General features: G+C 45.3%; 1 protein-coding gene across 4 annotated transcripts in view; it reads right to left on the minus strand.

Moving 5' to 3' along the window:
- The window catches only part of CCDC15 (coiled-coil domain containing 15), a 44,481-nt gene extending 36,749 nt beyond the window's left edge, over positions 1-7,732 (minus strand). For 3 of the 4 annotated variants that reach the window (XM_045860254.1, XM_045860252.1, XM_045860255.1), the window contains exons 1-4: positions 7,516-7,699; positions 6,977-7,165; positions 4,868-5,017; positions 2,132-2,320 (exon numbers count right to left, since the gene is read on the minus strand). In XM_045860254.1, the coding sequence (XP_045716210.1) occupies positions 2,132-2,320; positions 4,868-5,017; positions 6,977-7,156 (519 nt within the window). In that variant the 5' untranslated portion in view covers positions 7,157-7,165; positions 7,516-7,699. Of the gene's footprint in view, positions 1-2,131; positions 2,321-4,867; positions 5,018-6,976; positions 7,166-7,515 lie in introns of all 4 variants that reach the window. The other variant, XM_045860253.1, reaches the window with a different exon arrangement.
- Between the last annotated feature and the right edge of the window lie 8,533 nt (positions 7,733-16,265).

The following is a 16,265-nucleotide window of genomic DNA, read 5'->3' on the forward strand; positions in this document are numbered from 1 at the left end:
AACCACTTCAACCTTAAATAAAGGATGAACTATTCCAAGCAAGATTTTGTGTTTCTATCACTCCAAGACACTAACGTTCAGAAAGTGAATTGCATTCACCAAGTATTCAATCAGTTTAGCAGATAAACTGAAGACATCAGAGCTTGAGGTCTCATTGACGAGCTCTTAGTGCCATCTAGTGGATAAAAATCGCAACAGAAACGGTAAAATTAGCAAGTACCGTTCTGCTTAAAGTAGTTGCTGTCACTGAACATTCTTCAGCAGTTCATCTTCTTTTAAGAAAAAACTGTATAAATACTTTTTAAAATTGTGTAACCTTTAAGCTTCTCATAACCTGATTTCCTCCGACCTATCTAACCTCATTTGCTGTTTTCTCCTCTGTAAACTATCATCAGAAGGGTTCTAACACTTTTCCCAAATACCCCAAGGCCATTACATATTCTAGACTTTCAACTGCCCCTCCTATCTCAAAATTCTCTTGAACTTACCAGGTCAGTTCAGCTCAACAATCCAGAATACACAGCTCAATTCCACCTCTTCCAGGAATTCTTCCCCGAGTAGTCCTTTGGAATTTTAATTTTTTTGAACTCTCACAATTTTATCACCAAAAACAGCAAATGTCTCTATCTTAATATCTAATAAATAGGAGGCCTATTAATTTTGTATCTCTACTTGTAAATATAAACCCCACAAAGGGTCCTATTTCACATTTCATTAGTATCTCTGCAATGTTTAACAAACAGTGTATCTGATGGACTGATCTGTTTATGTATTACACAAGCGAAGTAAAATCCTCAGCACAGTGGAATTTGTGGCTACAAAGGCAATACAAGCAAGGACTACGTCTGTCTTAGTCAATATTCAATCCCGTTTATTTTATGCAGTGCCTGGCTCAATAACTATTTGATCAACAAATTGTTCATAATCTTATAAAAGAAAACAAAAATGATGACTACAAACCCAACAGACAAAAAAAAAGTTGTGTTTGGGACAAAGAAAAAACATTTTTTAAAAAAAGTAACTCAGCATAACATGTTTATAAAGCTTTCCCTGCTTACACTAATAGCACAGGTGGATTTGCTTCATACTTATGAACAGCACATTAGCGCTCACACAACTTTTGTTTTCACATAATCATTGTTTCCCACATTTTACTCTCCTTTCACTATCACTAGGAATATAATTTTTCAGTGATAAGATGAAGAATAATTCCCATAGCAAACCTGAAAAATGTATCTACTGGACTCAAGCTCAGGTACAGGAAAAGGGGAGCGGATTGGATGGCGTCGAACAAGTCAAGTGGATGGATCTACTATTTGTGGTGGTTAATTTTTTAAAATATTTATTTATTTATTTATTTGTTTATTTATTTATTTTGTGGGGGGGAGAGAGGGAGAGAGGGAAGGAGAGAGAGAGAGAGAGAGAGAGAGAGGGAGGGAGAGAGAGAGAGAGGGAGAGATAAACATCAATGTGCGGTTGCTGGGGGCCATGGCCTGCAACCTAGGCATGTGCCCTGACTGGGAATTGAACCTGCGATGTCTGGATCGCAGCCCGCGCTCAATCCACTGAGCTACGCCAGCCAGGGTGGTGGTTAATTTTTAAATATTGAGTACATTAAATGAATCGCTAAATGAAAGCTAAGGTTAAAAAAACTCTTGAGTGTGTTAACTGACAGTTTCCTATATTGTTACTTGACTTCTGGACCTATTTACTCATCAAAGGACAGGAAAAAAAAAAACATAAACAAAGTGCCCCATAAATGAATAAACCTTTTTGCAACAGTGGTTAGGAATTGCTTCTGTCCAAATGCTACAAACTTACCCAAACACAATTCAAACAAAATTGGGAAAATGTATGTCCTTTGATCCAAAGTTCTTTCTAATAAGGTTTGAAAGTTAATACTTTAGCACCTTTCATTAGATGATTCCAAAGTATCTTATTGAAAATAAATATACACTTTTAAAAATATTTATAAAAATAAACATCATCACAGTAATCCCTCACTTTACAAAGATAACAGGAGGTGGTAAAAAGTGAAGTTGACTATGAAACCCCCTATTCTCTACTTCACATCCTAGATATGTCACACATGCAAAAAAAATCACAGACATAAAGCACAATATGTACTTACAGCTTGGGCTTGTTGGAATAATTGATTCTGGTTCTCTCTGTCTTCTAGTCCATCCCCAAGCATCTGGGAAGGAGGTAACCTAGCACTTCCAATAGCAGCATTCAAGTTGTTTGGAAAAACACTCGTTCTTTTAGGAGTTAAGTATGCTGGATCTGAAGAACGCATGGCTATGCAGCTTTCTTTTTCTGCCTACACACCAAAAAAGAAAGAGTGACATGATTCTGGTAAGACTCTACTCTAATCCAGTGCAATCGAAGAATGCCTATAAGCAGCCCAAAGTATTTCAAATTGGTATCGGGGGAGGTGGCAGAAAGCTTTAAAGTAACATTTACCAGGCATTTGCCACATGCTATAACTTTATCCTGTCTAATTCCCACAACAGTCTCGTAAGACAAGAATATCTCCACTTTATAGGTGAAGAAACTACAGTCCAGAGGAGTGAAGTCATTAGCCCAAGATCACATTGCTAGTAAAATAGCATAAGCCAGGTCAGCACCACGGAGAAGTGAGAAGACCCCATTGCATCTCCCCTTAGATTTTCAGCATGTCAGACATCTATAATCCAATAAAGGTTCCTCTGGTCAACACACAAACACAGCTGAGGATCTGCACATCGGTACATCTGAAGGTGGGCATATTGGAACACACACAGGAGGCAGGATGGAAGGAAGGACAAGGACGGTGTCTACAGATGCAGCTGGACAGTCCCCTGTGGCCCCAGTTAACAGGGTTGTGGTGGAGGAGTCAGAGTGCAGTTTCCACACTATGACCCGGTAGAGGTTCAGAGGGGCAGAAGCAGCCTCAGTGCCCAAGAATCTGGCTCCCTACCCCCACCCTCACCCCCACCCCCTATTGCTCGAAACCCAGTAGCTGCAGCAGAGATTTGTCTAAGAGCACAGGGGTGCTGGCAGCCACTAGGAACAAGGAGGCAGCACTGTGGGCTTGCAAACTCAGCTCCTCCCTACCTACCACAAGGTGGTGCCCCAAGACCAAGGCAACCTGGACACAGCAGGGACACTCACCACCCTGGTCACTCAGGAGTCAATTTCCACAACAGGAACACCACCCTCAGGCACTAGTAGCACAGGTAAAGAAAACAAAAGTTGTACCGGAGCTACAAAGTGATCTGCAGATGGCTGCTACTTGTAGTGGACTTGGAGGTACCCAGGCAAGGCCAAGCTGTGAACCAAGGCCAGCTGCTGCTGGTGCCAGGCCTGGGACCACTTAGCAAGAGCTAAGGGGCTTGCTGAGGCCAGATCTGCTTACTTGAGAGAATTTAAGAAAATCTGAAGCATGAGCCAAGACAGCCATTTCTATGGAAAAGCTACTGGAAACAGCCTGGGTGGGCCTAAAAGTTAGGGGGGCAGGGAGGGGCCTCAGAGATGGTTTTGTGAATTTGACTCCAAAGGAAATGAAAGCAGAAGTAAACAACCGGGACTACACCAAACTAAACAGCTTCTGCAGAGCAAAAGAAACCATCAGCAAAATAAGGGGGCAACCCACCAAATGGGAGGAGATATTCACAAATGACATGTCTGATAAGGGGTTAATATCTAAAATATATAAAGAATTCAAACAATTCACTAACAAAATCCCAAAAAATTGGATTAAAAAATGTACAGGGATCTGAACATTTTTCAAAGGAAGACACAGAGCAGATCAACAGACACGAAAAGATGCTCGACACACTAGTTGTTAGAGAGATGCAAATCAAAACCACAATGAGACACAACCTCACGCCTGTTGGAAGGGCTGTCATCAAAAAGACAAGAAACAAGCTCTGGAGAGAATGTAGAACAAAGGGAACCCTTGTATAGTGTTGGTGGGAACAGAAATTAGTACAGCTACTGCGGAAAAAAGTATAGGGATTTCCTTAGAAATTAAGAATAGAGCTATCATATGACCCAGCAATTCCTCTTCTGGATATTTGCCTGAAAAATATAAAAACACTAATTCATAAAGGCACATGCACCTCTGTTTACTACAGCATTATTCACAAGATCCAAGACATGGAAACAACCTAAGTGTCCATCAACGGATGAATGGATAAAGAAGATGTGATACATATATATATATTTTTAATATCATGTATATAACTAAATACTACTACTTAACCATATATATATATGTATTTAGCCATATATGTGTGATATATATGTATAAATAACCATGTGGCAACATGGATGGATCTTCAGGGTATTATGCTAAGTGAAATAAGTCAAACAAAAAGGACAAAAAGCATATTTCAGTCATATGTGAAATATCAACCAAAAAATCAACACGCTAACAAAACAAACAAAAACAAACTCATAGATCACAGACGACAGAACAGTGGTCACCAGAGGGAAGACAAAATGGGTAGAGGGGGTCCACTCCACAGTATGAAGGAAACTGGACACTGGGCGCTGAGCATGCAACGGAGTGCACAGACAACGAATTATGTTGCACATCTGAAATTTATACTATGGGCCAGTGCTACCTCAATAAATTTAATTTTAAAAACTAGCATAAGCCAGAATTCAAACCCAAACCTGAATCCAAAACTCTGATAGTTTTTAACTAGTGAAAGCAAAAATGAGTGAGAACAACACAGGAATAAAACACGGCTTCTCTCCATACACATCTACTGCACCCCCCAGCAAATCGGATTGTACAAAGCGTGGAATCAAAGGCAAGTGACTGCTCATCTCATAACGTGCACACTTCCCATCCACTCAGCGCTCACTCTGAACTCACTGCTTCGTAAGACTTCTGAAGCTGCTGCTTCTTCCTCAGCCTCATTTGTTGGTTTACTCGGTATTTGACTTGTCTCTGAAAATGCTTCAAAGCTTCTTCTTTTTTTCTTAACCGTTCCTTTACTTCTTTTTCAATCATATATGCTGAAGTCTTCAAAGATGAAAGATAGAAAACAAAATAAAATGTCAACAGTTTTTCCCATTGGGGCTCTGTTATAAACACAAAGCAGTTGGTAAACAATCCTGAAAAAAACAACTCAGTTCTAGAATCCAAAATTCCCAGTTGAGGAAGGAAATCACAGGAGTTCAGAGATGATAGTCTAGGCATAGCTAGGGAGTACCGAGAACTTAAAGAGCAAATCACACACTCAAAACTGGAATTTGTGAGTACTCAAATCAAATCTTAATTTTTCATTGAACTGAAAACAAACAGTATCTTCATTAATTTTTAATGAGCCAATTCAAATCTTATGCCATACATTTTCTAAAGAGGGTGAAACAATCCAGACACCCCAGACCACTTGCTACTCGCCAAATATGTCTTATTCTAAAATGCCTCACACTCAGAATAATGCTCCAATTTTTAACCCAGCATGCTCTCCCTGCAGTCTCTGTCCAGGAAAGGCCTACTTATCTTCAAGCCCACCTCGTACCCACCTCCCGGCACCATCCACCATCCTTTCTTCCTCTAAGGTCTCTCATGCTATGGGACCTCTGGTGAAGGTTAACTGAACACAGTTTTCTTGATTCTGCCATTAGATTATGATCTCTTTGAGGGCAGGAAATATATTTAATTCTCCTTTGTTTCCTCTACACTATATAGCACAGAGGTTTGAGTATGGCGGTACTCAATATTTAAGTAATACTCAATTCCAACACATACTCTAAGCAATTTGAACATTTTATCCCATTTGAGTCCCTGATCAGTATTCACAAAGTCTTATCTTTCTTCTTTAAATACCACAGTCTTGGCACTTAATCATATAGTACCGAAACACTCACAATCCTTTCTAAAAATAGGCAGTGCAGCAATAAATAAATGAATATGTGCATATATACATACAAACATAAATAAAATAAATATACAACATATTTACTGTTTGCATTACTGTTTAACATTTACTGGAAGCATATTTCTTCTCTGATATCAAGGACCACTAAGTAAACATAACTCAGACTTTTCCCCTTCATACTCACACCCTATCTATACATTCAGAAGACCTTCCCACATTTTCTGCATTCCATAAATATTTAGCGAATGCCCCTATTTATTAGACACTAAGATAAATGTGGAAACGCAATGATAAATAAGATTATTCCCCTGTGACCTAGGAGCTCACAATCCATCAGGCAGATATGTAAATAACTTGCTATCAATGTAAGGCAGTAAAAGCCACAAGAAAATTCGAACAAATAGCTAAGTGAAACGGTTTGGTGAAAGACTATAAAAGTCTTGTTACAAAATTGTCCTGGTGTGTTAATTAGTTCATATGAGCATGTGAGCGTTATCATGGAAACAGGCACACAGGTAAACTTTGCCAGTTTGCCTTCATTCGAAATGCTCCTTCCTCTTTACTGTTTTGAACCTACAGCACAGCCAGTCTTTAAGGACCAGCACAGAGTGTATTTCCTCATTCATTCATTAATTCATTCGTTCAGCCAGTATTCCCTGAAGACTACTATAAGCCAGGACAGCAACAAACAGAACATGAAGGTCTCTGTCCTTGTGGAGCTTACAGTTAAGCTTTCTCAAAACCCCTGTCAGAAGTAATCTCTTCCTCTTCTATCCCATGGCTGCTTGCTGTATGAACCCCAAACTTACCAAAAACTTGAAGTAATCAATTAATGTTACATGAAATGGGGCCCACTGTCGCCCTGACGACACTGCACAAATGTCTGGAAGATACAGGGCCAATTGCATGTGCATAACAAGCAATCAAGAGTTTGTGAAGCAAACTGAAATATATAACCTACATGTAAGTTTTGGCTAATGCATACGGGTTTGTTCTATAATCCTAATGCAAGAATATATCTATTTATGGCACACCGGAGAGACTGATAAGAAAGATGGGGCGGGAACACCACCACTTTGGCTCACGCTGGCACTCACACAGGCTGGGATTTCCGAGCTCTGTGGGGAGGCAGGTTCCACCCACGCGCCCACTGGTACTACAGCCTGGTTCCTCTCCGCCAGCACTGCCAGCACGTCCTTGCTCTTCAGGGGGTTTAAAGCCAAGGGCAACCTGGTGCTATTTCGAGGCTTCTTGAGGGAGGCCATACTTCCTGGCATCTGTGACTCCTGGTTAGAAGAAAAGCAGAAAATCTTCAAACGACCGCGTTACAGCTCCACTTCCTAACACATGAGCCACAATGCCCGGAAATGGAGAGAAGCTTTGGAGAAGGCAGGGGACTGACAGCGAGTGGAAGAACGAAGATTCTGGAAGAAGGAATGGAAAAAGAAGTGGGAATAAGGGGAGGCGAGGGGCTTAAAGATAGCCTTCTGGAAGGAATGATGGGGCGCAGAGGGAGAGACAGGCAGGTGTGATTGACAGAACGAGGGCTGTACCCAACAGTGGCACAGCGAGGTGACCGGGAGGACGGACCCCAGCAGCCCGAGAGAAGGGCGGCTGGGAGGACTGGGGTGAGAACCTGAGTTTGAGGCAGAGTCCAGATAATCCGTATCCGCTTATGGGGGGGACGCTGAACAAGGAGGGGTTCTCGGGTTAGACAAAACCTATTTCTGAGGCCTCGGGGTCCCACACCTGTTGAGATAGAGCCTGCGACTCTCCAAACTCAAGCTACTCTTGACACCAAACAAACCGTCTCGGATAAACCGCCACTTCCGGGCGCGCCGCCCCGCCTCGCCCCGCCCCTCAATCTCCCTGAACCCGCCCCTTCCGGCTTACCGTCAACTCCTTGGGGCTGGTAGGGCGTGAGGGCGGGGTGCGGGGTTCGGGCTCCGGAGTCCGTCACTTCCGCTGAGGGGGCGGGGCTTGTGAGGGCGTGAGGAACGGGGAGGAAGCGAGTAGGTTGGCGGGACTGCGTTCCAGGCAGTTGCGGCGGTCTGCCGGGCCAACTGATGGGCCGCCGTAGTTTCAACGCTGAGACTGTCCCAGATCCTCCAGAAACAGGGATTCGCCGGGCTGGAAACCTGGCTGGGCGGCAGGTGTCCCAATTGAGGGGAGCACAGCAAAAGGAAGAAAAAATGCGGGCCTAACGGGTTCCTGGAGGAGCAATAAGTTAGAGTGATCCTTTGCCCTCGTTACGTTTACATGTTCGTATATTTGAACATCGCAGCGTTGTGAGTGGTCTCCCTGCCTGCTGCTCCAAGCTCTGTTATAATACTCGGCACTTCATCATCCCTGGGAAATACCCACTCATTCGTTTCTTTAACATAGAGTTTGAGAGCTTTTTGTATACTAGTACTGTTCTGGGCGCTGGAAAAATAAATAGTAACAAAATAGACAAATATCCCTTGCTCATGAAATTTACAATGTAGTAGTAACCAAATAAACACGTGAATAAGTAAATACATGTGTTTGATCGGATGAGTATTGAAAAGCAAAAAGCATAGCGTGTTAGTTGGAGGAGACATGACATTTTAAATAGGATGACCAGAGTTGGCCTCACTGAGGCTCTCTCCAGCAAAAACTCCGATTCATCTCAACATAACGGATAGGCAACTGTAATCTTCAAGGAAGAGTTTTATAAAAGAATGTTTCAGGTAGAGGGAACAGCGAATGCAATCACTCAGGTGATTGGGCCCCACCTGGCGAGAAGGCTGGTGTGACTGGAGCAGGGTGAGAGGGAGAGCGTTGAGACAGGAGGTCAAAAGCTGAGGGGTGGGCAATCATGTAGAGCATCGTAAGCCACTGAAAGGTGTTGAGATGGAAAGCCACTGACTCTGTGTCTGGCCACCATGGCTCCCATCAAAGTATCCGAAGGCTTGAGAAAATGAAGCTGACACCAGGAGCTGAACAAGAGAAATGAGTGATAACCATGAAGGCTTTTAACAATCTAATTTCCTGTTATTCCTATTCCCTCCAACATTTTATCACATGATGGGAGAAATCCTTTCTCTTTTCCTTCAAATTGTTCAGGGTAAACTTCTGTCACTTACATCCAAAAAATCTTGACAAGTCACATTCCTTAGCTTGTTGGGCAGCAAACCTGATGCAGACTCCTGGAGGGCTGCCTCTGCAAGGATCTGTAAACCACACCAAGCTGGACCCTGTGAGAACCACCGGGAGTGAAAATGTTGGCTTGTCTTCAAGGCTTTCTCCCCTAGCGACTTAGTTGAGGCCTTTTAAGAAAGCTGTTTCTCTCTATGTTGAATCCTGTGTATGATGATCTATCTTCTTAGGGTCCCTGGACTCACCACTGGGAACCCAATTTTTCTCTTGCTAATTAACCTTTGGTTTTTATGGTCTTTTTGCCCACCTTATCCTCCACATCTTGTCTCAGAGCTTCCCCTTTTATACTGACTTTTACTTCTGACTGAAGGCAACTTCTTTCAGGAGTATAGTATAGAATGCTAGACAAGGAAGCACAGGCTGGGTCTGAACTATGTGGACTTACAAACTTCATGACCTTGAGCAGGCCACTCAACCTCTCTGAGCTCCAATTTCTCCTTTAAAAAATCCTACACACAGAGTTGTTAGAAGAATAGATAAAATAGTATTTAGAAAGAATTTGTAAAGGGTGATGCAAATGTTTTACCAATTACAGACTTAGATGCTGCTTTCCCAACTATATTTAAGCACATAGACAGGGATTGTGTCTTCTGTTACTTTAGAATAAGCCACCATTCCCCTTCCCCACACCCCACTCCTCTTACTGTTAGTGCTGGTAGCAAGTTAGTATTAATACAGGAAGGAAGCAAATGGAATCAGACATTAAGCCTCATAAACTAGGGAGCTGAATCAGACAATAGGCCTGATTCACTAGGAAGTCACAGCATTCAAAGGTTCCCCTGGGGACCGCTGCATCCTTTACCAGAGGGACTTAATTTCACCCGTCCCAGTAGCCGGATTATTGCGGGGAGGAGCAGGGGAAATTCCTTTGCTGGGATCAGGCCCAGTAGAGGCCAAGACAGTGCAGGGGGAGGTCCTTTTACTATAAGGCACGTCCATTAGGAGCCAAGATGGCAACCATAATGGGGACATCTCTAGCCTGGGAAAGATCAAGTTGAATAAGAGGCACAGAACCCTGGAAGATCTAGGAAATGGATGGGTTAGGGAGAGGACCCAGCACAAGCCCTCAAAGGATTGGGAAATAGATTGGTCACTTTGAAACCCTGAGTTAACATAATCATATCTTAACAAAGACCTTTCTCTTAGTAACATGTGTTCAAAGATGCTCTCGCCCATTCATTCATATGTTCTCTCTCTGTAGCAGCCACACAAACCTAGTAGTTGTGCAAGCCCACGGGCAGGTTCCAAATGCAACTCCAAGGGCAAACCTGGGTACAACAATGCAGCACTGGCTGGAGTGCAGAGGGGAACAGAGACTAAGCTGGATTCGGACAGAGGCTGAACTGGACCAGACTTTGGCAGGGACTGAACCAATGGCACAGAGCTTCTGGACCCTAGCCCTTCTTCTGTGCTTGATGAAGACAAGGCTGGACTTCTTCCACAGTGAGACAGATGAAGATGAGACATTGGGAAAGTGAGGGCAGTCTTTCATTTCAACCCCAGTAAATCTTACCACCACATCTCATCCTCCCAGGCACAGGTCCCGGGAATGCTTTCCTTGCAACTCCGCAAAAGGACCCCATTTCCACTGGCAACATTACTAATCTCAGGAACATGGCGTGCTCTTCACACAGCAGGCTAGCTGATTTCCATTTCTGCCCCTCCCTCTTTGGGCGGAGGGCAAGAGAGGGAAAATGGAAGTAAATCCTTCCGGGACATGGTTGGTGGGAGGACTCCATCTGAGGATCCAGGAGAAGGGAAACAATGAAACCTTTCACGAGTTAGGGATGATGCGTGACTCCTCTACGATTTTTCTACCTGTTTTTATTTGATCACTGAAGCTTTAGAAGAACAGAACTCCAGAGATGTTCTCTAGAATGTCCTAGCTTCATCTTAAATAGGGCAGCAAACTGGATCTCTCCAACACTTTCAAGCCAGTTAATGTGTCTTCTTTGTTCCTCTGGAGAGCTGCTGAATAGGGCACGTTCAGCAACCATGGGCACAAGCCTGAGTTCCGCTCAGTTTCTGAGGGGGCAGGAATTCTATTCAGAAATCAAATATTTACTCTCAGCATAAAAGGCCTTAGTGTTATCCAGTTTCCCAGTATGGAAGTGGGAGCACCTCCTTTACCTCACAGAAATGCACCGAGGACTGCACACCATGCTGACCATGTGTTTCTCCCAACAAACCCATACCTTCACAGACACACTATCTCTGCAGAACGCTCGTCCTCTGAGAGACTCCTCACACTTACAGACATCTGCAGGCAGCCAGACCAGTGTTCAGGATGAGGCTATGGAAAGGCAGGAGGACCTTTGACTTGATCTCTGCTTTCTATTTGATGTTTCTCAGCAGCGAGCAAGAGTAGGGCTACCTAGGAGAACTTTGAAAAGCAAAAGGAAAGAAAAAATGCTCTCGGGGAGGGCCATTCCTCACTGTGCAGGCCCACAAAAAGTTGTTTTGTTCCAAAGAGAGCTAGCTAATCTCTCTTGTTTGGTGGCTGCTGGAGCAGCAAGGCCCTGCCCCCTCTCAGCACAAAGCCTCACACACTGCTTGTTTCCCAGGCAATGCCACAGCTCTGCAAACTCTCTGGCTGACATTGGCCTCCTGGGACCTTCCTCTCTCTCCATCCTGGCAAACTGAACTTATGGCAGGGACGACACTGGCACCAGTCACATACAGGTTTATGGAACAAAGAATCAAAGAGAATCTCAGCAGCAGTAGGGGCACGAGGAGTGGGCAGAGAGGCCACCCGCCAGCATGGGGCTTAGTCGGAGAGTAGATGCCGGGGGTGAAAGGTTAGGCCAGGCCTGAGACTCACACACTCAGGAGGGCGGCTTCCCACCGAGAGTCGGGGAGGCGAAGCTCTGCTGGTGATCAGCAGGATTCCTAGTCCAAGTTCTGCCACGTGATATCTATAGGACCTTTGCAAGTGGCTAAATTCCTGAAATTTTAGGTTTCCCTCTTTGTAAAGTGGGGTTATATAATCTCTACCTACAAGGAGTATTGGGAGAATTAAATAAATAAATAGATATCAAGTGCCTGACAGAGTAAAGTGAGGAGGGGCTTGCACACATCCACACGAATGCACACACTGAGAGAAGTTAGAGGAGGGAAAGTTGGACAAGATGCCTCTGTGTGAGAGTCAGCCAGCAGCCTGAGGAATTAGCCTGGCCTCACCTGCCAGGAGCATCCCTCAGCTATACCTGAGACCCGATGGGGACTAATATCCCAGCTCCCTGGCCCCTTGGATGGGATAACTCTGAAGCACATTCTGCACTGTCTCACTGAGTGCCCTAAAAGGATTAAGTTGCAGCTGCTCAGGATAGTAATTTGATTGATATGCAGTCTTTATTTATTGGCTTCCTTCACTTCCAAGTCTCATTTTCCCAATATACTACCTGGTTTTACTGGGCTCACCTTTGAATAAACTGAGTGACTTCTTGCCTCAGGGTCTGCCTCTGGGATTCAAACTAAGATAACCACTATGGCTCCAAATTCCGAAGTCCTAGGTTCTCAGGACAACCTCTGACTCCTAATTCTTGCTTTCACAGGATATAATCAATCTCTCTCTCTCACCTATGCTAGTTTTCTATGCTGCATCACAGAATACCACATGTTTAGCAGCTTGAAAGAACATGCATTTAGCATCCTACAGTTTCTGTGGGTCAGGGGTGCAGGCACAGCTCGGTGGGTCTTCGGCTCAGGTGTCGGCGGCTGGGTGTTCCTTTCTGGAGCTCGGGTCCTCTTCCAAACTCGTGTGGTTGTTAGAAGAATTCAGTTCCTTGTGATTTAGGACTGAGGTCCCTATGATCTTGCCAGCTGTTGGCCAAGGGTTGCTCTCGGCAACTCGAGGCTACAGGCCTTTGCTGCCCTGGGGCCCTTTTGCAACATGACAGTCGTATCACCAACTGGACCGTCTCTCTCTTGCTGGGCTGCTAAGTTTGGGTCTCACATAACATAACCTAATACAGGGAGAGGCTACGCTATCCTTAGCTGTATTCCCTCCACCAGAAGCACGCACACATGCTGCACTACTGTGCGGTAAACTTTTCAGAAAGTTTTGCAGAAGACATAAGAGGAAGGGTTTTACAGTGGAGCAATGCAAGCTGTTCGTCAGTTTGCTTCGGCTCCCCTCCCTGTTGCTCGCCCCTCTCCTCTCCCCTGCTTCATTTCCCTCCTTAGTCTTTCCCTGCCCCCACATTCCTGTTTATTTCCAACGCACAGTGGTTTGTCTTTTTGCTCCTTCACTATTTGTGCTTCAGACCTTACCCTCCACTCCATGTGACATATCTGAATATTTTTCTTGCTAAAGACCGTTCCCTCTGGAAGAGACATTTGGGTGTCCTTTGTCAGAAGGTTTCTTTTTTCACTCTGCTATGAAAAATTATTTACAGTTTAGGGGAGGAAACAGATATGACTCAATAACAGGAAGTGAAAAAAGAAGTGGAGGAGACATGCTATCTATAAAAGTCACCCCTGATGTCATGGCATTAGTAAGGCCAGAACCTCTCTCGTAGAAATGTCAGTGCCAGAACATTCTTCCTGGAGCCTGGAAACAAAGGAACAGGCCGAGTGGGTGGGGACATCCTGCAATCTAACAGAAGAGTTATTAAAATCAGTAGTTACTTACATATCATGTGTGTGTGTGTGTGTGTGTGTGTGTGTGTGTGTGTGTGTTGGGGCGGGAGCTCCATTCTGAGTTCAGGGCCACGTCTGAGTTCTCAGCACAGAAGTCCAAGGGTGGCAGGCCAGGGCTGCCCCGGTGCCGGGATGAGGAGTCAGGGTCCCAGAGTCCCAGAGGGGTGCCAAATTCGGAGTGGCCTGAAGCAACCGTGTGCAGCAGAAGGGCCCAGAAGACTGAGTCGTGCTGCCCAGAAGAGGACAATGCCCTTGGAAATGCGTCTGTCATAATGCTCAGAGGGGGAGGGGGCACGAGCCCCGACCCAGCAAGGCCACGACTGCTGTCGGGCACGCAGTCTGTCTGCACCATTGTTTCAGCAGCCACATTGTGTGGAGCCTGAAACTGGGCCCTGCGAGGAGACCCGTGTGAGCGAAGAGTTACAGTTCTGCCCCAGCGAATTTCCCGGGCTAATGAGGAGACGGCTGCAGTAACCACACTTTGGGATTCAAAAGTTGGACAGGCAGACTGACGAGTATAAATACACTCTTGAAGTTAAAAAAAGTAATGTTTCCCTGGCCAGGTGGCTCAGTTGATTGGAGTGTCACCTCATACATCAAAACGTTGTGGGTTCAGTTCCCAGTAAAGGCATGTAGCTCGGTTGCAGGTTTGATCCTGGGACAGGCACACACAGGAGGTACCCAACCAATGTTTCTCTCTCTCTCCCTCTCTCTCTAAAAGCAACGAAAAAAATGTCCTCAGGTAAGGATAAATAAAAAATTAAAATTAAACTTCTATAGGTCTACTCATCTTAAAAATAGGTGAAACAGGATTGCAAAATTGCCCCTACTCCACTCAGAAGTGCAAAGGACCTGTGGTACCTCCGTGGTGGGGAGCTCCCCCCGCCCCGCCCCCGGGCCCGCAGAGGAAAACGAAACGTTAATCCATCCTGAGAAGCTCAGTCTGACAACCCCTTGGCCGTCCCCCTGAGGAAGCTCAGCCTCTGCTTGGACAATACTAGCAATCGCTCAGTCAGTCTTTCCCATTCCCTGCCCCCGCCCAGCTCCTCTCTAAGGAGGGTGGGCATGAGTACAGGCAATATGGCTTTGGTGAACTTTCAGCAACAGAGAGAGACAATGTGGTGCCCGGACCTATGTGGCCGTCTCAGGGTTCCCACTGGTCTCTGCAGGAGTCTGGTGGCGCCCTGGTCCGAGCAGTGGCTTGCACAACTCCTAGCAGGGCTCTGGTGGCCCCCGTCATTGCCTATGCAGTGTGGCCCCTTTGCTCCAAGTTAGCCCTCTGCCAGTTCTTGACCCTCTCAGCTCATGCAGGTCCCCTCAAGGGAGCCCTGGGCACTGGAGGCACTTGCGTACTCCGCATGGGTATAAGGAGGATATAAGGGGCCTAAGTTCATTTCTAGGGCAGGGGAAGGGGGGATGTTGAGAATTTACACCCCTCTTTGGTCTTCCTCTATCGCATTTTTCTTTCCAAAGTCTTCAGGCTTAAAAAAGGCAGACTTCAGGCTCTTCCCTGAAAATTATATACTCCTTGTACCCTCAAACAATAACCCTTAAGGCCTGGCCATCAACAAACAAAAGAGGCCATTTGTCTATAGTCTTGTATGAGAACTCTGTTATCCAGTCCGCAGGCCATTGTTCTATGCTACTTCAAAGGGGTAGATAAAAGAAGTTAAAATGTCCTTTTGTCCCTTACAGAGCTTGGCTTTCAGGGCGTTCTTGCTACCGACTCTAAAATACTATGTCAGAAGCTGGAGAGTGACTTTCTCTTTTTTGTTGTTTACTGGCTGAAGCAATGTTAGCTCTTCCAGAGGCAGGCCAGGGCCTTGAGCTGTCTAGGGAAAAGTTACAGACACAGAAACGCAAAAGGGGAAAACACCTTATTCACGTAAATCAGGTTTCTTGGAGTTCCTCTGTGAGGTTCAAAGCCAATGCTTCCCAGCTCTTCTCCCCATCCTTCGGCTCATTCGGCCGTGGGTCTTTGGTTCTAGAAACCTGGCCTGCTCAGACTTTCTCCAGGACGCAAAGTGAGTATTTTCTGAGAGGTAACCACCTTAGATCTAAGACGAGGGTTAGAGATGACCAAGAGGGGAGCTGTGAACTTTGGTCTCATTACAATACAAAGATTCCCTACAGGAATAAACAAATTTTAAGGCATTTTTTTAAAGCGTATAATGTCTTTGTAGTGAAGAATTCCCTAGGCACTCTCTGAACCAAAGCTTTATCAGTACGCCCAACAACTCCTGCAAGGGGGCTACTGTTTCCATATTTCACGAATGTGAAATCCAGGGTTAGGGTGGTGGTCCTGCCCCGAGATGGTGCGGTTAGCAGGCGTCCGTCCTACTGACGGACCTCCTGAGGATGGTGGACGTGGTGGTGAGGGGGCAGGCCAGAGCTAGGGTGGCTCTCCTTATCAAAGCCTGGAGACAAAAGGAGGTGAGCAGGCCAAGAAGCTGGTGACAGAGCCCCAGGAGGCTGGCTGTCCTGGAGCCACCTTAGCCTTGCTCTGACGTGTTGTAGAAAATTAGCTGGAGGCTGGGGGGAATGAACAGAGGGGCTTCTGGGGAG

This window comes from Phyllostomus hastatus, unplaced genomic scaffold, assembly GCF_019186645.2.
Source record: "Phyllostomus hastatus isolate PE091 unplaced genomic scaffold, TTU_PhHast_1.1 phas_scaffold_193, whole genome shotgun sequence".
Taxonomy (NCBI): Eukaryota; Metazoa; Chordata; class Mammalia; order Chiroptera; family Phyllostomidae; genus Phyllostomus; species Phyllostomus hastatus.